A 22,726-nucleotide genomic window follows, 5' to 3' on the forward strand; every position below is an offset into this window, starting at 1 on the left:
TTGCTCCTCCCTCTGTGCTGATCAGGGTGAGAACAACTTCCTAACACAGTTGACTTTTTAGAACTTGTGCTGTAATTGCCAAAAAGCTGCAGCTTCCTCCTCCATCTCATCAGCTGGGCCCTGAAAGCAGCTCTTTGATTTCCTGAGACCCTCCTTTGGTCTTCCCTCCTCCTGCTCCCTCTTTCTTCCTTTGTTGCTGGAGGTTAAAGCTGTGGGTGGTGAGGTCCTGTTAGTCACTTTGGTCACCTCTGAGCTCCTGGTGCTGACAAAGGGCTGGATCAATGATGGACACAGATGGACAGCCCCGAGGCTTCCCTGGGGGAGTGGAGTTCTGTGGGGATGGAGCAGAGTGGAGAGTCTTGTTGGGGGGTGTCCTAAAGGGCATGGCAATATCCATGTTCTTCTTGACCTGCAGCCCCAGGAAGCCTTCCCTGTGGGCAGAGCAATCCCCTTTGGGAATCAGGAAAATCAAGTTACAGGGGCTGTGGTGGGTTTGTCCTGGTTATGGTGGTTCTGTCTTCTAGAAACAGGATCCACCGGTCTCTGCTTGTTTGGGACTTCTTGAGGTTGTTCTTTAAGGTTCTAAGGGTGGAAGGTGGTGCAGGAATCACAGAATCCTTTAGGATGGCAGAGCCCTCCCAGCCCATGGAGCCCACCCTGTGCCTGATGCCCACCTTGGAAAAGCTCTCCAAGCCCATGGAGCCCACCCTGTGCCCGATGCCCACCTTGGCAAAGCCCTCCCAGCCCACAGAGCCCACCCTGTGCCTGATGCCCACCTTGACAAAGCCCTCCCAGCCCATGGAGCCCACCCTGTGTCTGATGCCCACCTTGGCAAAGCTCTCCCAGCCCAGGGAGCCCACCCTGTGCCCGATGCCCACCTTGGCAAAGCCCTCCCAGCCCATGGAGCCCACCCTGTGCTTGATGCCCACCTTGGCAAAGCCCTCCCAGCCCCTGGAGCCCACCCTGTGCCCAATGCCCACCTTGTCCCCCAGCCCAGAGCACTGAGTGCCATGGCCAGTCCTGCCTTGGGCACCTTCAGGGCTGGGCACTCCAAACCTCCCTTGGCACTTCCAAAGCCTGACCACCCTTTCCAGGGAGAAATTCCTCCTGATGTCCAACCTGACCTCCCACCAGCCCAGGTTGCTCCATGCTCTGTCCAGCCTGGCCTTGGACTCTTCCAGGGATGGGGAGTCCACGACCTCTTTGGGCAACAGGAGTGCAGAGTGAGCTGCTCTTGGCCAACTGCAGAGACCTCCCACCCTCCCTGCCAGCAGCACTGCAGGTTCTCCTCACCTTGGTGGCCAAGCTGGAGGTGCTGGTGCCCCTGAGTTCACAGGAATGGGGATGAACTTCTTTTCCTTGCTGGAAGGCACAGTAATTAAACCCAGTATGTGCAGATCCCTCCGAGTGACAGCCGCCCACAGAGCTAAAAACAGGAAATCCATTAACTTCATGATTTAAAAAATAAAATAAAAGTCCTCCCAACTGATTCCTCTGTCACTTCAAGTTCTGCTTGGAAGGAGGGCTAATTTAATGCTGCATTAACTCACTGTTATCACTCTCCTGTTACCTAAGTAGTTTCTAATGACTACCCTGGAGAGCACTTGGAAGCTTTTAAAAGTTTTTATGCTAAATTTTTTTTTATTATTATTCTGGGTAGTTTATACTTTAAGAACAAAAGTTATTGATAACATCTTCCCAAATCTTCCAACAACATGGAGAACTTTTCCTGCTGGCTGTGGAAATGTGAAGTATCTCAGGGCTGGGGAGGAGAAATAGGAAATGTTTGACATTGGTGGAGTTTGGGAGAGTTGGGCTGTGGGATGTTGGGTCCCACCTTGGCTTGGTTGGGGTTTGAGGCTCTCCTGCTTTAAGGCAGTAGGTCCTTATTAAAGGTAGGATTGATGTGTCTCTATATTGATGCCTCCCTGTATTGCTGGAACTGGTTTGAGCATTTTCTGGCTTGGTCTGAGTTCCTGTGAGGGGGAGCTGAGTATGGAGAGCAGGGGAAGGAGGAGACCCTCCTGGGGAAGGTGATGGGGGTGAATGAGTATCTGTGAAGGCATGGAATGTCCTGAGCTGGGAGGGACCCATAGGGATCATCATGGAATGTCCTGAGCTGAGAGGGACTCATAGGGATCATCATGGAATGTCCTGAGCTGAGAGGGACCCATAGGGATCATCATGGAATGTCCTGAGCTGAGAAGGACCCATAGGGATCATCATGGAATGTCCTGAGCTGGGAGGGACCCATAGGGATCATCATGGAATGTCCTGAGCTGAGAAGGACTCATAGGGATCATCATGGAATGTCCTGAGCTGAGAGGGACTCATAGGGATCATCATGGAATGTCCTGAGCTGGGAGGGACCCACAGGGGGATCATCCTATAGGGATCATCATGGAACGTCCTGAGCTGAGAAGGACCCATAGGGATCATCATGGAATGTCCTGAGATGAGAAGGACCCATAGGGATCATCATGGAATTATGGAATGTCCTGAGCTGAGAAGGACCCATAAGGATAATCATGGAATGTCCTAAGCTGAGAAGGATCCATAGGGATCATCATGGAATGTCCTGAGCTGAGAAGGACCCATAGGGATCATCATGGAATGTCCTGAGATGAGAAGGACCCATAGGGATCATCATGGAATGTCCTGAGCTGAGAAGGACCCATAGGGATCATCATGGAATCATGGAATGTCCTGAGATGAGAAGGACCCATAGGGATCATCATGGAATGTCCTGAGCTGAGAAGGACCCATAGGGATCATCATGGAATGTCCTGAGATGACAAGGACCCATAGGGATCATCATGGAATCATGGAATGTCCTGAGCTGAGAAGGACCCATAGGGATCATCATGGAATGTCCTGAGCTGAGAGGGACCCATAGGGATCATCATGGAATGTCCTGAGCTGAGAGGGACCCATAGGGATCATCATGGAATGTCCTGAGCTGAGAGGGACCCATAGGGATCATCATGGAATGTCCTGAGCTGAGAGGGACCCATAGGGATCATCATGGAATGTCCTGAGCTGGGAGGGACACATAGGGATCATCATGGAATGTCCTGAGCTGAGAGGGACCCATAGGGTCCACAAGGATCATCCAGTGCAGCTTCTGGCCCTGCACAGACACCCCAACAGTGCCATCCTGTGCCCCAGAGCATCATCCAAACCCTCCTGGAGCTCTGGCAGCCTTGGGGCTGTGCCCACTGCCCCGGGGAGCCTGGTCAGTGCCCACCACCCTCTGGTGGAAGGACCTTTTCCCTGAGATCCAACCTGACCCTGCCCTGGCACAGCTCCAGCCATTCCCTGTGCCCTGACCCTGCCCTGGCACAGCTCCAGCCATTCCCTGTGCCCTGTCCCTGCCCTGGCACAGCTCCAGCCATTCCCTGGGTGCTGTCCCTGCCCTGGCACAGCTCCAGCCATGCCCTGTGCCCTGTCCCTGCCCTGGCACAGCTCCAGCCATGCCCTGTGCCCTGTCCCTGCCCTGACACAGCTCCAGCCACTCCCTGGGTGCTGTCCCTGCCCTGGCACAGCTCCAGCCCTTCCCTGTACCCTGTCCCTGCCCTGGCACAGCTCCAGCCATTCCCTGTGCCCTGTCCCTGCCCTGGCACAGCTCCAGCCCTTCCCTGTACCCTGTCCCTGCCCTGGCACAGCTCCAGCCATTCCCTGTGCCCTGTCCCTGCCCTGGCACAGCTCCAGCCCTTCCCTGTACCCTGTCCCTGCCCTGGCACAGCTCCAGCCATTCCCTGGGTGCTGTCCCTGCCCTGGCATAGCTCCAGCCATTCCCTGTGCCCTGTCCCTGCCCTGGCACAGCTCCAGCCCTTCCCTGTACCCTGTCCCTGCCCTGGCACAGCTCCAGCCATTCCCTGGGTGCTGTCCCTGCCCTGGCACAGCTCCAGCCATTCCCTGGGTGCTGTCCCTGCCCTGGCACAGCTCCAGCCATTCCCTGTGCCCTGTCCCTGCCCTGGCACAGCTCCAGCTGTTGGTCAGAACATCCTGTGTGCCCCGCTGTGTTCCAGCCCCAGAGCTGCTGAGTGGCAGGGAGGGAGGAGAGGCTGAGGAGCAGGTCCAGTTCCAGGGAATGTCAATCCTTGTGGGATGTGTCCCCTCCTTGGGTGCTGGGCTGTGTGACACACTCTGGAGCTGGGAGATGCAGGATCCACCCTGGAGAAACCTTTGTCTGGGCCCTTCAAACGTGCTGTCTGTAAGTCTGATCTTGTAGGTATTTACAGACAAACAATTTGTTCTCTCACCTTAGCCCATATTTTAGGGAGGGGAATGAATCAAAACAACTTGTGTGAGGTTTTCCTACCCCAGCCAGGTATGGAGGTTGATTTTGGGCAATGATCTTTTTAGTCAGAAAAACAGATTAATTGAAAATAAGAGAAATTTCATTGTCTTTGGACCTGTTTTTCATCTTCTTCTGGAGTCCTTCAACCTTTCTTTGCCTCGTTGTCCATGCAAAGACCAGACTGCTTTGGGATGGAGACTGGGGCCAAGGGGCTGAGCTGACTTTGCTCTGCAGCCTTGGACTTGTGATAACTTGGCTGTTTTGGTGATAAATCTATTTGATGGGAAATAAAAAAAGATGAAAATTATGATATAACCATAGAATCCCACATAATCTGTGTTCTCCTAGAAATAATTCCCTCTGTGGGGAGCCATTATGGGGCTGCTTTGGACTTCTTTGGAGACTGCTCATGGCAAGTTGACTTTTTTTTGACATGTTAAGCACCAGTAAAGGTTCCTGCAGCACATCAGACCTTCCATGGCTTGAGGTCTCTGCCAAGGGACGTGGTGGGACTGTTCTGTCCCAGCTTTGGCAGCTCCTCTGCCCAGGAACACGTGGGGTTTGACTCCAGAGCTCACTTAGTGCTGAGCTCCACTGTCAAACCCCACATGGCATGAGGGGTTATTTCATTTTAAAGAAGCAAAACATCAGAAAACCCTAAAAGGAACATGGAAGGCTTTTTGCAGTGGTGTTTTTGCTTCCTTCCTTCCCTCTGGCACGTTGTCCTTGTTTCCCTCCTGCCCCAGCAGAGCCCTCTGGAGAACACCAGGCTCTGGATTTTGCCACCTCAGGTTGGGAGCGTGTCCCAAACATTCCCAAGGCGTGTGGGGCGAGTGCAGCCGCTGTTGGCAGTTGATTTTTTTCTATTTTTTCTATTTTCTCCTGTTTCCCCCCCAAAGCCCAGCCCTGGTGCCCCCCCAGCTGCACAGAGATGACAATGGGGCCCTTTGTGCTGCTCTGCAGCTGCTGAAACCCGACGAGATCCAAGTGAAGAAAACAGGAGCAGGTGGGTCAACAGCGTGACCCTTTCGTTCCCAGCAGGGTCAGGGTGGGCTCAGGGTGGAGCCCAGGGAATGGGCATGGGGCTGGGGGGGGCTTTGAGGGTGGGCACTGCCCTTTGTGCAGGGGTTTGCTGCCAGTTACAAGGTGGATTCCACCCCAGAAGTTGTGGGACTGGGGAGTGTTGCTGTTGGAGGTGAGGAACCAGCTTTGCTGCACTCACATCTTTGCTTTGTTACTGGTGCTTTCATTCCCAGTTTGTCAATGGTTTGTTGGGTTTGGGATGCTCCTGAAGATACCAGTGGTCAGTGCCTGCCCTCCCCTCCCACAGCCTCAGAGTGGGGTTGTCCAACAGGACAGAACATCCCTGGAAGTGTCCAAGGCCAGGTTGGACAGGGCTTGGAGCAACCTGGGCTGGTGGGAGGTGTCCCTGCCCTTGGGACTGGGTGAGTTTTGAGGTCTCTTCAACCCAAACCAGTCTGTGATTCTGTGATTTTTATCACCATGGAGATCACTTCCTTCCTGTCTGTGTTTCTGCTGTCCTAGAGCAGTCCTAAAAAATGCCAGGTGTGGGAATTGCTGCAGCTTGGGGGAGGGTTTGGTGTGTGGTTCCCAGGGGTTGGTGGACATGGAGGATGTGGGAGCACTGACCTCCTTTCCCTGGCACTGCCACAGCAGCATTGTGGAATCCTGGAATGGTTTGATTGCAAGGGACACCTTCCACCTCATGACCTTCATCAACACGACCCACTTGGTAGCAAGAGGAGGGTCAGAATAGGGAGAAAAATACCGTTATTAGTTCACTGTGTGGGACAGCAAAGAGCCACTTGTTCCTCAGGTCTTCCCTGCCCAGCTGTGAGGACCTGGAGCTTTCCTTGGAGGGGTCATGGTGTGTCTGGGCTTTGGGAATCCCTGCACTGGTTTTCAAGTATTGCAATGCTCAACCTTCAGGAGAGACACGGGCACAGCCTTGGACCTGTCTAAGGTTGTGGGGGAGTGGAGTTTGAGGCTTGCAAGGGCAGATGTGGACAACTGGTTGTGAGTCAGCAGGTGGAAACGGGAGGTTCCTGGTGGTGGATCTCATAATGCTGGTTCTAATACCAGTTTACAATGAAGGCAGTGTGAGATGGAGCAGTTCCTGTTGCTCACTGACCTGTGGATGCTCTTGTGGTCTTGACCATGTTCACACCCTTGAAAGTGTTCCTGATTTAGGTGTGATTTTAGTAGAAACCATGTCATGTGGAGCATCCCCAGCATTGCAGGCAGGTCCATGGCTGTTGGGGTGGTGCCCAGCAGCACTTTGTTGAAAGAGGAGCAGGCTCAGTGATCTTAGAGGTCTTCTCCAGCCTTGATGTTTTTCTGGGAATGACAGGTCGTGGTCAGGATGAGTCCTTGGTAAATGGGAAGGGGAGAGTGGTGAGAGCTTTGTCAGGAGTTGGGAGCAGGAGGGCTGGGAAGGGTCTAAGGTGAGGGGCTTGTTGGGCTGGAAGAGAGATGGGTGGAGACTGAGAGGACCTTCCAGTGCCAAGGTCAGGATGTGTGAGTGCTGGGGATGGAAAACTGCTCCGTGTGACCACTGTGCCAGCTGGGGAGGCTCCATCCATCGGGAGGGGGTGTTAATAATGCAGAGCCTCTCCCAGCTGGCAGGGACGGGGCACGGGGTGGCCCCGCACAGCTGGGCAGGGACGGGGCACGGGGCAGCCCCACACAGCTGGCAGGGACGGGGCACAGGGTGGCCCCGCACAGCTGGGCAGGGACGGGGCACGGAATGGCCCCGCACAGCTGGGCAGGGATGGGGCACGGGGCAGCCCCACACAGCTGGCAGGGACGGGGCACAGGGTGGCCCCGCACAGCTGGACAGGGACGGGGCACAGGGTGGCCCCACACAGCTGGGCAGGGATGGGGCACGGAATGGCCCCGCACAGCCGGCAGTGCTGTTTGCCCCGCACGGCTGGCAGGGATGCGGGACGGCCCCGCACAGCTGGCAGCGCTGTTGGCTCGCCCAGCCCCGTCCTGGCACGGCTCCCTGGGCTGTGCCGCTGCCCTCGCAGCCGGTGCCAGCGTTCCCAGCGGTGCCCCTGAACACGCAGTGCAGGTGCCCCGCTCAGCCCTGCCCCGGGACGGCTCGGGACACACATGGAACACGTGCGGGTGCACTGGGAGCATCCCCTCCATCCTCCATCTGTGCCCCTTCCCTCCACACAAACACCTCCCGGGGAATTCTGTTAAAAAAATAAATTGAAATTCCTTTTTGAAAGTAAGGAAAGTGCTGGTGTGTCCCTGTGGTGTCCGGGGCTGTCGATGTGCAGGGATGCAGAGCCTGTTTGGATCCTTCTCCACCATCCATCCTACAGGTCTGCCCGGCAACGCAGCGATTTCCATATGAAAGCAGCGCTGACAGTGCCATTCTTGTGCGGGCAGCAGCGAAGGAGATGGACGACCCTTTTGGTGCCAGTCGGCCCCGGAGCTGCTCTTTGCACGGGCTTTGGGCACAATTGACCTCTCACATTTGGAATGAGCTGGTGCCTTCCTGGGGCTGCCGTTTTTAGCACAATATCCTTCACTTCTCCTCTCCAAAGCGCTAATTTGGGCACTTGGGATGGCCGTGCTGGAAACCACAGGATGTTTGGAGGGAGAGTGGGGGGGTTTAAGAGCTCTGTGATGTGTATTAATCTGAGGGGGGAAAATCCATTTTGATTTAAGGGACTTTGTGCACATTAAGATAAAATAAGGAGGTTTCCTGACTGCTACAGGAAATATTTTAAAGCAAATTCAAGGTAGTTTTGCTTGTGTGACAACATCAGATCATGGGTTTGGAACATCTTCTGGTGGAGGATCAGGTGGCTCTGCAGAGGCACCTGGACAGGCTGGAGGGCTCTGCAGAGGGACCTGGACAGGCTGGAGGGCTCTGCAGAGGCACCTGGACAGGCTGGAGGGCTCTGCAGAGGGACCTGGACAGGCTGGAGGGCTCTGCAGAGGCACCTGGACAGGCAGGAGGGCTCTGCAGAGGGACCTGGACAGGCAGGAGGGCTCTGCAGAGGGACCTGGATAGACTGGAGAGATGGGCTGATTCCAATGGGATGAAGTTCAACAAGGCCAAGTGCAGGTCCTGCCCTTTGGCCACCCCAAGCCCTGCAGTGCTCCAGGCTGGGCACAGAGTGGCTGGAGAGCAGCCAGGCAGAGGGACCTGGGGGGACTGAGGGACAGGAAGCTCAACAGGAGCCACCAGTGTGCCCAGGTGGCCAAGAAGGCCAAGGGGATCCTGGCCTGGATCCAAACTAGTGTGGCCAGCAGGCCCAGGGCAGTGACCCTTCCCCTGGACTCTGCCTTGGGGAGGCCACACCTTGAGTGTTGTGTTCAGTTCTGGGCCCCTCAGTTGAGGAAAGAGATTGAGGGGCTGGAGCGGGGCCAGAGAAGAGCAACGAGGCTGGAGAAGGGACTGGAGGTGGCACTGAGTGTCCTCTGAAACACCTCCAGGGATGGAGAATCCACCATGTCTTGATCCAACCCTACTGTGATCAGGGACAGAGAATCCACCATGTCTTGATCCAACCCTACTGTGATCAGGGACAGAGAATCCACCATGTCTTGATCCAACCCTACTGTGATCAGGGACAGAGAATCCAACATGTCTTGATCCAACCCTACTGTGATCAGGGACAGAGAATCCAACATGTCTTGATCCAACCCCACTGTGATCACCAGCCCAGGGCAATCTGTGCCCTGGGCTGGTGATCACAGTGGAGTTGGATCAAGGGTTGATGATCTCAGAGGTCTCTTCCAACCCAACTGAGAAGAGCAACGAGGCTGGAGAAGGGACTGGAGCACAAGTGCTGTGGGGAGAGGCTGAGGGAGCTGGGGGTGTTCAGCCTGGAGAAGAGGAGGCTCAGAGGTGACCTCAGCACTGTCTGGAACTGCCTGAAGGGAAGTTCTGGCCAGCTGGGGGTTGGTCTCTTCTCCCAGGCACTCAGCAATAGGACAAGGGGGGCTCAAGCTCTGCCAGGGGAAATTGAAGTTGGAGATCAGGAAGAAACTCTTTGCAGAGAGAGTGCTCAGGCATTGGAATGGGCTGCCCAAAGAGGGGGTGGATTCCCCATCCCTGGAGGTTTTTCAGCTGAGCTTGGCCGTGGCACTGAGTGCCATGATCTGGTAAAGGGACTGGAGTTGGACCAAGGGTTGGACTTGATGATCTCGGAGGTCTTTTCCAACCCAATCCATTCTATGATTGAAGCTGGAAGGAATGGATGGGTTTGGAATGTGTTTTGGAATCTGGACTTGGGTGAAGGGAGTTGTTGTGGACTAAACTAGTAAAGTGCCTTGGGAAGGAGCACAGTCTGTTTAATTTGTGTGGATTTGTGGATGGGAATGCCAGTGTCTGAAATGGCTCCAGCCAGGTGACTGAATTTGCAGGAATTATCCTCCTCAAGGTGCTTTTTTGGTGGTTTCAGAGCATAATTGTATCACACAGAAATACTCCAAAATGTGAATAATTGGAGGTGGGACAGAGCTGGAGTAATTTGGTTTTGGCAGCAATTTATTGTGAATGTAAAACACAGAGGAGGTTGGACTTCACCTGTCACAACAGAGCTGTGTGTTCTGCCTCTTCCAGAATAATCTCTGCAATATTTATACTCTGGGCTGGAAGAAGAAAGTGCAAAATGCAGATTTGCATGAATTAGGGAAGGTCTGGCTCCTCCAAAGCATCCAGTGTGTCAGGGAACAGGTTCCCAGTGGGATCCCAAAGCTCTGCTGGGTCACTCCAGGGTAACTTTGTTAAATTCAGCCACGTGTAAAGTCCAGCAAGGGCAGAACTGGCCCAGTGGACAGATTGGATTGTTACCATTAGGATTTTGCTTTATGATAAAAAATGAAATTGCAGTTAATGTTGGTGATAAATAAGACTTAATGTGATTTTAATTGTGTCTTTTGAAGATAAAACTGCCCCACTCTGGCACAAATCCAGCACAGTCAGGGGGACTGTTGGCTCCATGACTGGAGGAATCAGTGGCACTGCCCAGCTGTGCCCCTGGGTCACCTTGCCAGTTCCCAGGGCACTTCAATCACACTTTTCTTTGTTTTGTAGGAGTTACTCATTTTTCTCTTGCACAAAACAGCCACTTTTTAATGCAGAGTGTGCTTGGAGAGGAGCAGCACAACCCAATGCCCATCATTGCCCCTGTGAGTCCCAACATCTGAGCCCCCAGTCTGGGCTGTGCTGGGACAGTGGGTGCCTCATTTCCCCCAATAAAGCATTTAAAGGTGGGGGGTTTTTTTGCTCAATCAGTGTTTAAAATCAGGCAAAGGATAACTCCCAGCCCCCTAACTCTTTTCTTCTTTGTCTCTCCCCCAGGCTGGGAATCACAGCTCCTGGAAACGGGGTTCCTGGGGATGTTCCTGTGCCCGCTGTGGGCGCTGTCCCGCCTGCCCCCGCACACCCCTCCCTCCTCCATCGTCATCTGGGCCTTCCGCTGGCTCATCTTCAGGATCATGCTGGGGGCGGTGAGTGGCACCCCCTGGAGGGCTCTGCCTCCTGGAGGGGGCATGGAAAGGGGGGTCTCAGGGCAGCAGAACACCTGCCCCTGCTCTGCCAGGGTCCTTTGGGGCTGCAGTTTTGGTGTGGAGCAGGAAAAGCTTCCCAGGAACCTTCCACTCGTTCCTGGTGTTCACTGTGAGGACAAAGGAGTGGGAATATCAGTGTGGAAATGTTGGGGCTGTCCCCCTGTGACCCAAACCATCTGAGATAAGGGAGTTTGGCTGTTTCCTGGCTGATCTTCCCCCCCAAAGTCACATCCAGATCTTGCTGTGTTGTCCCTGCTTTCCCTGGAGCTGGTTCATGGAAGGGGGAACATTCCCAGCTGTGCTGTGGAGCTCAGGCTGGCACTGCTGCCAGGCTTTGATTGGCAGCCTGGGCTGGGCTGAGCTCAAATATTGCTGCTTTTTTAAGAGGTGTAATTATGGGAGTCCATCTACATGTTTGATGTTCCTAACGAGCCAGATGCTCCTGAGGAACAACAGAACAGCAGCTCTTTGTGTCAGCCAAAGCTTGTGGTGGGGCTGAGTGGGGTCTGCAGCTTCTGCCTCTGGAAGCTTGGAAGGTGCCAAGCACTGGCACAGAACCATGAGGTGGGGGGCAAAGGTGTGTGCTCAGATTTGTGTCACCTCCCAAGTGAAAGGACAAGAAGAAATGGCCTCAAGTCGCACCTGGGAGGTTCAGATTAGAGATTAGAAAGTGGTTTTGCACTGAGAGAAGGGTCAGGCATTGGAATCAGTTGCCCAGGGAGGTGGTGGAGTCACCATGTGTGGAAGTGGTCAAGAAATGTCTGGATGTGGCACTTGGGGACGTGTCTGAGGGGTGATGATGGTGGTGCTGAGGTGACTGTTGGGCTGGATGATCTGGGAGGTGTTTCAGCCTTGATTCTGAGTTAACCAAGGACATCACCCCACCCCTGGTGCCTTGGCAAGAGGGGCAGCCCTGCTGCCAGCAGGGCCCTTTGCTTGGTGGGCATGAGGGGTTCTTTGAGCCCCATTCCCCATCTGCCCATGGGGTGGGAGCTCAGGCAGCATCTTGGTGGGCATCGAGCTCAGTCTGGAGAGGTGGTGGTTGCCCAAGGGTTCCCCATCAGCATTTTCCTTTGCAGTGGGTGGGTTGGCACTGCTGGGTGTGTCTGTCACCCAAAGGACTTGTAGGTAACATTTGCCCACTTGATGATGGGATGTTCTGTACAAACCATGGAGTCATGGAATGGGTTGGGTTGGAATGCATCTTAAAACTCATCCAGTGCCACCCCATGGGCAGGGACATCTTCTACCCAACCAGGTGGCTCCAAACCCCATCCAGCCTGGCCTGGGACATCTCCAGGCATGGCCCATCCACAGCTTCCCTGGGCAACAGAAGAATTGTCTCTGCTGGGGTGTGAGGAGGAGGTTTGAGCACTGGGGGGGTAACAGCACGTTGGGGAACTGGGAGTGAAGAGGGAGCCGAGGGGGAGCCGTGTCTTGTGAAGGGTCCCAGCCATGTGGAACGAGTTACCAGGGCAAGTGCTGGAGCAGAGGCTGGGAGGGAGTCTGAGACATCTTGATTAGTTCCTGGAGGAAGGGATTGAAGAGTGGAGTGGAAAAGCAGGGAAAGGGGATTTAAAGCACATTACCACTTTAATTGAAAAGTGCCCAGAGCAAGGAAATTCGGGTTTGGAGCTGCCAATCTCTCCGTGGCTGCTGCAGGTGTGGGGCTGGGAGTGCTCCAGGCTCAGTGTCCAGGTGGAGCCTCATCCAAACCTCGTTTGCCCCAGGGATCAGATCCTTTAAAATGTGTGTCATGCAGGAATAGAAGAGCAATATTTATAATATTAATGTATTTTTATATAATATCTGCTCTGTGGGCAAGATCCTTCTGTGGTGCCCTCAGATTGTTGCAGGAGCTGCTCCAGGCTGGTGGAACCCCAGGAGTCAGTCCCTCCCTACCCAGGGTCCATCCCACACCAGCTCCTGAGGAGCACAGAGAGAATTTAGGGAAGCCCAAGTGGATTTTTTCCAGCTGGGATTTTTGCCTCAGCCCTCCCTCCCCTGGCTTTGCTTCCTGTAAACAAAATCTCTCTTTATTTTTTTGCTGCCACTTCCCAGATTTCCTTCCTTGCCTGGAACTCCAACCTGACCCCCCTCCCTCCCCAAATCCCAGCTCAGCCTCTCGGAGCTGCTCAAGTGCATCCTCAGAAGCTGCTGCAGAGCAGAAGAGTTTGCAGCAGTTTTGGCAGGCAGGGGCTTAAAAAAAAATAATTGAAATCCTCTGGCCTTTCCAGTCATCACAAAAGATATTTTCTCCTTTTACAGGAGGAAAAAAGATCACTTAAAGTGACAGTCTTGGGAGAAAAAAATATTGCAAAAATATTCATAAAAGTCAGCAATAAATTTTCCCCTTAAATTGTCAAAAGTTTTTTGTGGTAAATGTTGTCCCTCTTTCCCAGAGAAAAGATTATTTCCAAATTATTTGTGTGTCACTTGATATGTGCTATATTTTTTTTTAATGGTTTTGAATTTTCTTTTACTCTTTAAAAACTATTTCATGGAACCAAGTGCAGCAAATCCTTTTAGAGCCTCGTGGTTGGTGTTCAGCTCTTCGTGTTGCTCGTTGTGCTCTCGCTCGGCTCCCGCTGGAAGTGTCAGAACGTGGGTGGCATTTGGAAGGTTACTGGAAAGGGTGGGGATGTGATCAGCTAATCAGGGAGATGAACTCTGGCAAAAACCCCCAAGGCTTTGAAGCAAACAGGCTCTGGATGCCTGGGGAAAAATTGCATTAGATGTAACGAAATAAAAGTGGGAATTGAGGCGATCCCGAAATACAAGAGGAGGAGGAGGAGGAGGAGAAGGAGCCAAGGGATGTGTTGTCACTGGGGTGACAAGCATGCCCTGCTCCTGGGCATCGTGGCCCTGCAGTGGGGACTAATTATTGTAATTTGCTTGATTGCATTAGCGTGGGGAGGAGGGAAGAAAGGAGCTTTCTGTGCCGCTCCCTCGCTCGGCTGCGCTGCCTGGAAGGTTGGGAAAGGATGTCTGCAGTGCTGTGACCTCTGGTGGCCCAGCTGCACCCTCCTCCTCCTCCCTCCTCCATCCTCCTCCTCCCTCCTCCGTCCTCCTCCTCCCTCCTCCATCCTCCTCTCCTCCTCCTCTCCTCCTCCTCTCCTCCTCCGTCCTCCTCTGTCCTCCTCCGTCCTCCTCTTCCTCCTCTTCCTCCTCTTCCTCCATCCTCCTCCTCTTCCTCCATCCTCCTCCTCTTCCTCCATCCTCCTCCTCTTCCTCCATCCTCCTCCTCTTCCTCCATCCTCCTCCATCCTCCTCCATCCTCCTCCATCCTCCTCCTCCATCCTCCTCCTCCATCCTCCTCCTCCATCCTCCTCCTCCATCCTCCTCCTCCATCCTCCTCCTCCATCCTCCTCCTCCATCCTCCTCCGTCCTCCTCCGTCCTCCTCCGTCCTCCTCCGTCCTCCTCCTCCATCCTCCTCCTCCGTCCTCCTCCTCCGTCCTCCTCCTCCGTCCTCCTCCTCCGTCCTCCTCCTTCGTCCTCCTCCTCCGTCCTCCTCCATCCTCCTCCATCCTCCTCCTCACTCCTCAGCAACCTCCTTTGTGCTCTGATTTCCCTTTGGCTGGGGACAGCCCTTGGCAGGAGGAGTTGTTGCTCTTTGGTGGCTGGAAGAGGCCCAAGCACTTCTCCAAGTGCCCTTCACCCACTCCCTGCCCTCAAAGTGCCCCAGATGTGGGGGCTTCTCAAAGGGGTGACCTCATCACTCCACAACTCCCTGAAGGAATGTTCTGGCCAGGTGGGGGTTGGTCTCTTCTCTCAGGCAACCAACAGTAGGACAAGAGGGCACAGCTTGAGCTCTGCCAGGGGAGGTTTAGGTTGGATATCAGGAAGAAATTGTTTGCAGAGAGAGTGCTCAGGGATTGGAATGGGCTGCCCAGAGAGGGGGTGGATTCCCCATCCCTGGAGGTTTTTCAGCTGAGCTTGGCCGTGGCACTGAGTGCCATGATCTGGTAAAGGGACTGGAGTTGGACCAAGGGTTGGACTTGATGATCTGGGAGGTCTTTTCCAACCCAATCCATTCTGTGATTCTGTGGATGTGGCACTGAGGGAGAATCCACCATGTCTTGATCCAACCCCACTGTGATCACCAGCCCAGGGCACAGAGTGCCCTGGGCTGGTGATCACAGTAGGGTTGGATCAAGGGTTGATGATCTCAGAGATCTCTTCCAACCCAACTGATTCTCTGATCCTGGGGAGTTAAGAGGGAAAACAAGAAAATAACCCAAAAATCAGCACCAGTGATGCTCTCCCAGGAAGGGGTTTCCAGTCCATCCTCTCATGGTGGTTGTGGTGACTGGTTTGGTTCTTGGGCTGCACCACCCCGTGCCAGTTGTAGCAGGATGGAGGTTCTCACCTGGTGTTGTGCAGGTGGGGCCAGTGCTGGGGCCATCTCAGAGCCACCTGTGCAGGAGGGACCAGGCAGGTTTGCTCACCTGAATTATCATGGAATCCTGGAATGGGTTGGGTTGGGAGGGACCTTAAAGCCCATCCAGTCCCACCCCAGCCATGGGCAGGGACACTTTTTTGCACTATCCCAGGTTGCTCCAAGCCCAGTTCAAGCTGGACACTTCCAGGGATGGGGATTGTTCAAGGTGGGTTGTTCAGAGAATCTGGAGGCTGATCTGTAATCTGATAATGTTGGACCAGAGTGAATGTTCTCCAGCTGGTGGGAAGTGCCATCCTGTGCAGGCTGGGATCTGATCAGGAGCTTGGTGTGCTCCTGACTGTGGGCCTGGAGGTGACATGCAAGGTCCAGAGCAAAGTTCTTCCACCAGCACTGTCAGATGAGGAGCACAAGCCTGTCATCCTCTGGCTAAGGAATTGTAACATCATGGAGGGGTTTGGGCTAGAAGGGACTTCAAAGATCATCCAGTTCCAACCCCCTGCCATGGGCAGGGACACCTTCCACCATCCCAGGTTGCTCCAAGCCCTGTCCAACCTGGCTTTGGACACTTTCAGGGCTGGGGCCATCCTGTAATTTCTCCCTTTCCATGGAAGAAGCAGCAGAGCTGAGTTATTGTCCCTTCTTTTGGTGTGAACATCAGGGTTGGATCAAGACATGGTGGATTCTCACAGTGGGGTTGGATCAAGACATGGTGGATCAAGACATGGTGGATTCTCACTCAGTGCCACATCCATAGAAACACAGAATCATAGAATGGGTTGGGTTGGAAAAGACCTCCAAGATCAGCAAGTCCAACCCTTGGTCCAACTCCACTCTGTGCCCTGGGCTGGTGATCACAGTGGGGTTGGATCAAGATGTGGTGGATTCTCACTCAGTGCCACATCCACAGAATCACAGAATGGATTGGGTTGGAAAAGACCTCTGAGATCATCAAGTTGGCTCTTGTTGAGTTTGCTGCTCCCAGAGCTGCAGAGGGAAGTTGCCACCAGGCCTGGTACCTGTGCCATGTCCCATGTCCCCTGTGTGGCATCTCCTAAAGAAAGGAAAGAGCCACCTGTGCAGGACAAGGGATCCAGCCCATCCAGCACAGGGGGGAGACACAGGAGAGGGCCTGGGTAGGTCTGGCCTAAACCCTCCTCTGCCATCAGCACAAAGATCTGGGCTCATCAATTATGCAAATATTTCTCAGCATGCAAACAATTCCCACACCACAACAGGGACCTCGGGGCATTAAAGGACCGTAGAAAATTCACTGGATTTTTAAACTGCTCCAGCCCTTGCTGGTCTTGGGAATTAAATGTTGTGTCCTTCAGGAGGTGTATAAATAAAAAGAGTTATAAACTGCAGCCTTGAAGCTCAGAGGGAGCTTTAGGCACCCAGCAGAAGGAGGGTCTTGTTGGGTTCTTTGGGTTTAGGAGCTCCAGGTGTCAGGCTCTGGAGGCCCTTCCAGCCCTGCCCTGCAGACCTTAAATAATTCTATTTTTAAATCTGAGCCTTGCAAAGCTCCTTCCTCTGTGCTGAGCTGGGCTCCAAACCCCAACCAGTTTGTGTCAGAACACACTGGGGAATGTTTGGCTTCCAAAGAGATGCTGAAGCTGCTTTTCCTGTGGGTGGCAGAGCCTGTGGGAAGTGCAGGGATTTGGGGGTTTCTCTGGAAGGGTTTATTTATATGAGGAGGAAAAGGGAAATCTGGAATTTAACATTGCCCATCATGGAGATTTTGGGGGGGATTTTCACCCATCTTTTGCTCAGTGAAGACACAGGAAGGTCTCTGAGTTGCCTGTGGGTTCTGGGGGGGCTGTGCAGACACAGCTCAACTCCCCAACCTCCTGCTCAGCTCCCCCTGCTATTGGCCTGTCTGTGCCATTTTTTATTTTTTTTTCAGAATTAATTTTGGGCTGAAAAAGTCTCAAAGAGTGCTTTGTTCCTCCTTGACACTCACTCCAGGGAGAAAAAAAAAAAAAAGAAAAAAAGAAAAAGGAAAAAAAAAAACCCGTGGAAAATCTGACATCTGCATTGTAGAGAAAAATCAATAGATAGGGAGGAATATAATTATCCCCCACTCCTGAAAGAATTTGGGAGATATTTTCTGTAACAGTGACTCATATGGGCTCAGAGCTTGAATGACATTTTAATTATTCAGGGGTTTTTTTTTTGGTTTGAATCACCAAAGGGCAGAGCCTGGAAGGGGCACAGTTGGGCAGAGCCAGCCAGGAGTGGCAAAGGTGGGGTTGGCATCGAGCACTTCCCTCCCTCCACAGGGCTGTGGGGCTGGGGGGGCACAGCTGGGAGCTGCTCCCACAGGGGAGGGATCCCCCCTGGCTCCAAGGGGGTCCATGAAAGCCATCCCTGGTCCAGGAGGGATCCCCCCTGGCTCCAAGGGGGTCCATGAAAGCCATCCCTGGTCCAGGAGGGATCACCCCTGGGTCCATTAGGGCCATCCCTGATCCAGGAGGGATCACCCCTCGGTCCAGGAGAGCCATCCCTGATCCAGGAGGGATCACCCCTGGGTCCATAAGGGCCATCCCTGATCCAGGAGGGATCACCCCTGGGTCCAGGAGAGCCATCCCTGATCCAGGAGGGATCACCCCTGGGTCCAGGAGAGCCATCCCTGATCCAGGATGGATCACCCCTTGGTCCATGAGAGCCATTGCTGATCCAGGAGGGATCACCCCTGATCCAGGATGGATCACCCCTGGGTCCATAAGGGCCATTTCTGATCCATGAGGGAACACATCTAGGTCCAGGAGAGCCATCCTGATCCCTGAGGGACCACCTCTGGGTCCAGGGGAGTCCATGAGAGCCATCCCTGACCGTTGAGGTATCACTGCTGGGTCCATCTGGGCCATCCCTGATCCATGATGGACCACCCCTGGTTGGTCCCTTTGTTGGGTGCTCTCAGTGCTGGGGTGGGAGAGGGGCTGTGTGAGGTGACCTGGTGGAGCAAGGCTGGAGTTGTTCAGTGGGAGTGAAGGGGTGACTTTGATTTCCTTCCCCAGCATCCCACTTGGCAAATGGATTCCCCAAAGTCCTGCACCAGAGGGAGTTTGTCAGCCAGGAACAGCCAGTTTGGAGCAGGCTGAGGGAGTTCTGGAACTTGAGGGTGGGGCCAGCCCTGCAGCAGAGCTCATCCATTTGGATTTGCTCCATTTTTGCAAAGAATTTGCTGGGAAATAGATTTATTTTTTATCTTTGTTTGCTTGTGGATCTGCTCAGGTGACTGTGTGGTCACCTTGCCTTGAGCCCTGCAGGGAGATCCAGAGCTGGGGATGATGCTGGAGACAGACCTGGGTCTTGTCCTTGTAGTTGGAGTCTTATCTCTCTGTGTCTTATTTATCTTCTCCAGCTCCAGCTGCCAAAAGTCACCCCTGGTGCCTCCAGAGTGTGGGAAATGCTCTTTCTCCATGACCTTGAGCTCCTGGATGCAGAGCAGGGCTGGGGGCTGGAGAGTTGAACTGATTAAACCCAGGCATTTTATTACACACCATTCAAATATTTTTTTTTTTGAAAAGCTCTAAAGGTCATTTTTCTTCCCCTGTGAAAAAAATTCCAGTGGATTTAATGCCCCTCAACTTTGGGAGCCTGGAGGTTGCCCAGGTCCCAGCAGGTGCTGCTGCTCCCTCCTCCCCTGGGCTGGGCCCTGGTGGGGCAGCAGATACTGAGCCCATATTTCACTGGGGACTTGATTCAGCCCAGGGGATGTTCTGAAGGGGACTTAATTCAGCCCAGAGAACACTCTGCAGGGTCCCTGTGGAGGAGCTGTGGGAGTTACCAGGGCAAAGATCCCCCCTTTGCCCTTGCCCAGCCCCCAGGAGTGCCCCAGGGCACTGGGGGCACATTCTGGATGCCCGGAGTGCCCCAGGGCACTTGGGGCACATTCTGGGTGCCCGGAGTGCCCCAGGGCACTGGGGGCACATTCTGGGTGCCCGGAGTGCCCCAGGGCACTGGGGGCACATTCTGGGTGCCCGGAGTGCCCCAGGGCACTGGGGGCACATTCTGGGTGCCCGGAGTGCCCCAGGGCACTGGGGGCACATTCTGGGTGCCCGGAGTGCCCCAGGGCACTGGGGGCACATTCTGGGTGCCCCACTCAGCCCAGACCATGAGCCCCACGTGTTTGCAGCCTCTTTCCTTCCTTCCTTCCTTCCCACAGGATGGGTTTAATCCTCCTGCCTGGAGCTGTTCACAGCAAGGCCACGGGGGTGAAAGGGCGAGTGCTGGTTCACTTGGCCACCTGTTTCCTTCCCTTCAGCTCAGATTGAATTTGTGGGGCTGAATTCCTTCCCCTCAGCCCCTGCAGTGGCTTTGGGTTGCCTGGTTTTTCCTGGGGTGGGAAGTTTGTAAATATGGATTTGCTTTTATCACTGGGGAGGGAAAGCAAACCCCACATCCCTGGGCTCTGTCCTGCTCTGCCAGCTGGGGCACACCCTGGCACACCCTGGCAGGGGCTCTCAGGGGATCTGTCATTTCAGAGCAGGGTGGAGGGGGCAGGAGGAGCTGGGGAGGGCAAAGCCAGGGCTGTTGACAGCCCATGTGTCTCATCCCAACCCCTCAGTGATGCAGGAGGTGGTGGGATCTGCTCACAACTCCCCTCCACCTGCTCTGCCACCCCAGTGCCTGGGGGAGATCCCTTTGCATCCCTTTCCTGCCAGTCAGGAGTCCCTGAACTCAGCTCAGACACACACACAGAGCCCAGACACTGCCCTGGAACTGGATATTTCAGGGTATTTTAGAGCTCTGGGCAGTTTGGGGAGGGCTTTAACTGCAATTTGAGTTCTCTTGAGCCCCAAACCTGCTGAACTTTGTTTTCTGCTGCAGGTGAAGACTTTTTTTTTTAGCATGAGCAGGGAGGTTGGACCAGAAGAGCCCCAGTGGGTCCCATCCACATCCCATTTTGTGATCCTGGGAATTTGGATGAACCCACTGGGCCAGGATATGCCACAATGCTGGAATTGCCTCCTCTGAGCTCTCAGGAAAGGTCACTGATCTCTTCTTGAAAACCTTCCCTGCTGGAAATGCAAAGAAGCTCCAGGATGCTCCTGGTGCAGCAGCTCCTTCCAGAAACTCCCTTTGTTTTTGTCCTGAGGGAGGCAGGAATATCATAATTAGGGGCAATGTCAGAGGTAGGCAAATAGCCCTAATTGTATGCAGATGATAGAGCTGCCTCAGCCTTTTGACTAGTGAAGCTTTCCTCAATTTGGGATATTGTGATCCTAATCAGGGCTCTTTGCCTACATCAAAGCTGAGCCCCAGCCCTTGGGGCTGGCCCTGCTTGATTGCATCCTGCTCATCCCTGCCCAGGTGTCCTTCCTGCTCTGGACAACTGAGGCCTTTCTGCTCTTCATCTCCGAGGCAAGGAAATTTAATCCCAATATTACTGCCAGGCCTGGAATGGGCCCAGTGGTTTGGAAATGTCCCCTCCTGTTGCCCTGAGCTCTGAGTGCAGGGCCAGCTCAGAAATCTGCTGTTTCCCTGCCAACCTCTAACCTGAGGAGGGGCAGAGCTGTCATTAGTGCACCCATCTGTGCTGGGATCTGTCAGCTTCCTTCCCCTGCTCCTCTTTTGTTTCTCTAATTACTCTGATTGCATCTCTGCAGGTCCCCATCCTGCCCTGTGGCACAGGTGGCACAGGTGGCTCTGCCAGAGGGCAGCAGTTGGGTTTGGATGTTAAAGCAGTGGCTGCAGGGAACGTTTCTTGCTGTGCAGAGGGACCCAGTGGCAGAGCCTGGGGGGGTTTGTCCCCCAGGGAGGAGCCCTGGGCTGCTCTGCAAAGGCTCAGGTGTGGGGAAAGCACCTTCCAGCATCCTTGAAGGGATGGAAAAGATTCCACAAGGATTTCATGTCAGAGAATCAGTGGGATGAGTGCCATGCCCACTGTTCCCTCAGGGATAACAGCTGGAGAGCTGTGGGTGTGCTGTGGCTGTCACAGCCTCTGCCATGCCAGCCTGCCCTTTGGCACCTTGAGGTACAAGATAAAAACAAAATGCAATATTTGTGACTGTACTCCTGTGGTTTTTCCCCAGGGGCTGATTAAAATCCGAGGGGATCCCTGCTGGAAGGAGTTGACTTGCATGGATTATCACTATGAGGTGAGTGATGTGCACAGAAAGCCTCGTTTCTCTTTGCTTTGCTTTGCTAACACAATTTCCCCCCACCTTTGCTCTCCTGCCAGGCAGCTCTCCATGTTTTCCCCCTTTGTCCCAGCCCTCTGGCACTGCCCTCCTGCCAGCTGGGTGATGCTCTTTGTCCCAACCACAGCCCTAAAAGCCCAATTTCTGCCCTTCCCCTTCCCTGCCCTTCCCCATTGTGGCTCCAGGAGCAAAACTGAGCCTCCCTGAGACCTTCCATGGCCAAAGTGCTGCTAGGCAGGGACAGAGAGGAGCTTTCTGTGGTGCTGTGCTGAGGGTTTCCTCTGCCAGCCCCAAAGTGGGCACCTGCAGAGCTGGAGCAGCCCAGGGCTGTGCCACAGGCTGAGCTTGGCCGTGGCACTGAGTGCCATCATCTGGTAAAGGGACTGGAGTTGGCCCAAGGGTTGGACTTGATGATCTCAGAGGGCTTTTCCAACCCAATCCATTCTGTGTTTCTGTGGATGTGACACTTAGTGAGAATCCACCACATCTTGATCCAACCCCACTGTGATCACCAGCCCAGGGCACTGAGTGGGGTTGGACCAAGGGTTGGACTTGATGATCTCAGAGGTCGTTTCCAACCCAATCCATTCTGTGATTCTATGGATGTGGCACTGAGTGAGAATCCACCATGTCTTGATCCACCATGTCTTGATCCAACCCCACTGTGAGAATCCACCATGTCTTGATCCACCATGTCTTGATCCAACCCCACTGTGAGAATCCACCATGTCTTGATCCAGCCCAGGGCACTCTCAAGGGTTGGACTTGATGATCTCAGAGGTCTTTTCCAACCCAATCCATTCTGGGATTCTGTGGATGTGGCACTGAGTGAGAATCCACCACATCTTGATCCAACCCCACTGTGAGAATCCACCATGTCTTGATCCAGCCCAGGGCACTCTCAAGGGTTGGACTTGATGATCTCGGAGGGCTTTTCCAACCCAACCCATTCTATGATTCTGTGTTTCTATGGATGTGGAACTGAGTGAGAATCCACCACGTCTTGATCCAACCCCACTGTGAGAATCCACCACATCTTGATCCAACCCCACTGTGATCACCAGCCCAGGGCACAGAGTGCCCTGGGCTGGTGATCACAGTAGGGTTGAATCAAGGGTTGGACTTGCTGATCTTGGAGGTCTTTTCCAACCCAATCCATTCCATGATTCTCTGGTTGGCACTTCAGAATTGTGGAGTTTGATCTTTTTGGCATCTGTTTCAGTGGTTGGGTTGTGATTACAAACTGTGGTCTGTTTGCTGGCTCTGAGTCTCTGGTCACAGAAAGGAGCTCAACTTCCCCTCTCTCTTCACCTTCA

The 22,726-nt window shown here is 53.9% G+C and overlaps 1 protein-coding gene across 1 annotated transcript in view; it reads left to right on the forward strand.

The window, feature by feature from the left end:
* Positions 1-5,244: 5,244 nt before the first annotated feature.
* The window catches only part of LOC139679581 (lipase maturation factor 1-like), a 113,088-nt gene continuing 95,606 nt past the window's right edge, over positions 5,245-22,726 (forward strand). Inside the window, exons 1-3 of the mRNA XM_071571447.1 lie at positions 5,245-5,309; positions 10,653-10,801; positions 21,303-21,368. Coding sequence (XP_071427548.1) covers positions 10,691-10,801; positions 21,303-21,368 — 177 coding nt within the window. The 5' untranslated portion in view covers positions 5,245-5,309; positions 10,653-10,690. The remainder of the gene's footprint in view (positions 5,310-10,652; positions 10,802-21,302; positions 21,369-22,726) is intronic.

Source organism: Pithys albifrons, chromosome 16 (assembly GCF_047495875.1).
Source record: "Pithys albifrons albifrons isolate INPA30051 chromosome 16, PitAlb_v1, whole genome shotgun sequence".
NCBI lineage: Eukaryota > Metazoa > Chordata > Aves > Passeriformes > Thamnophilidae > Pithys > Pithys albifrons.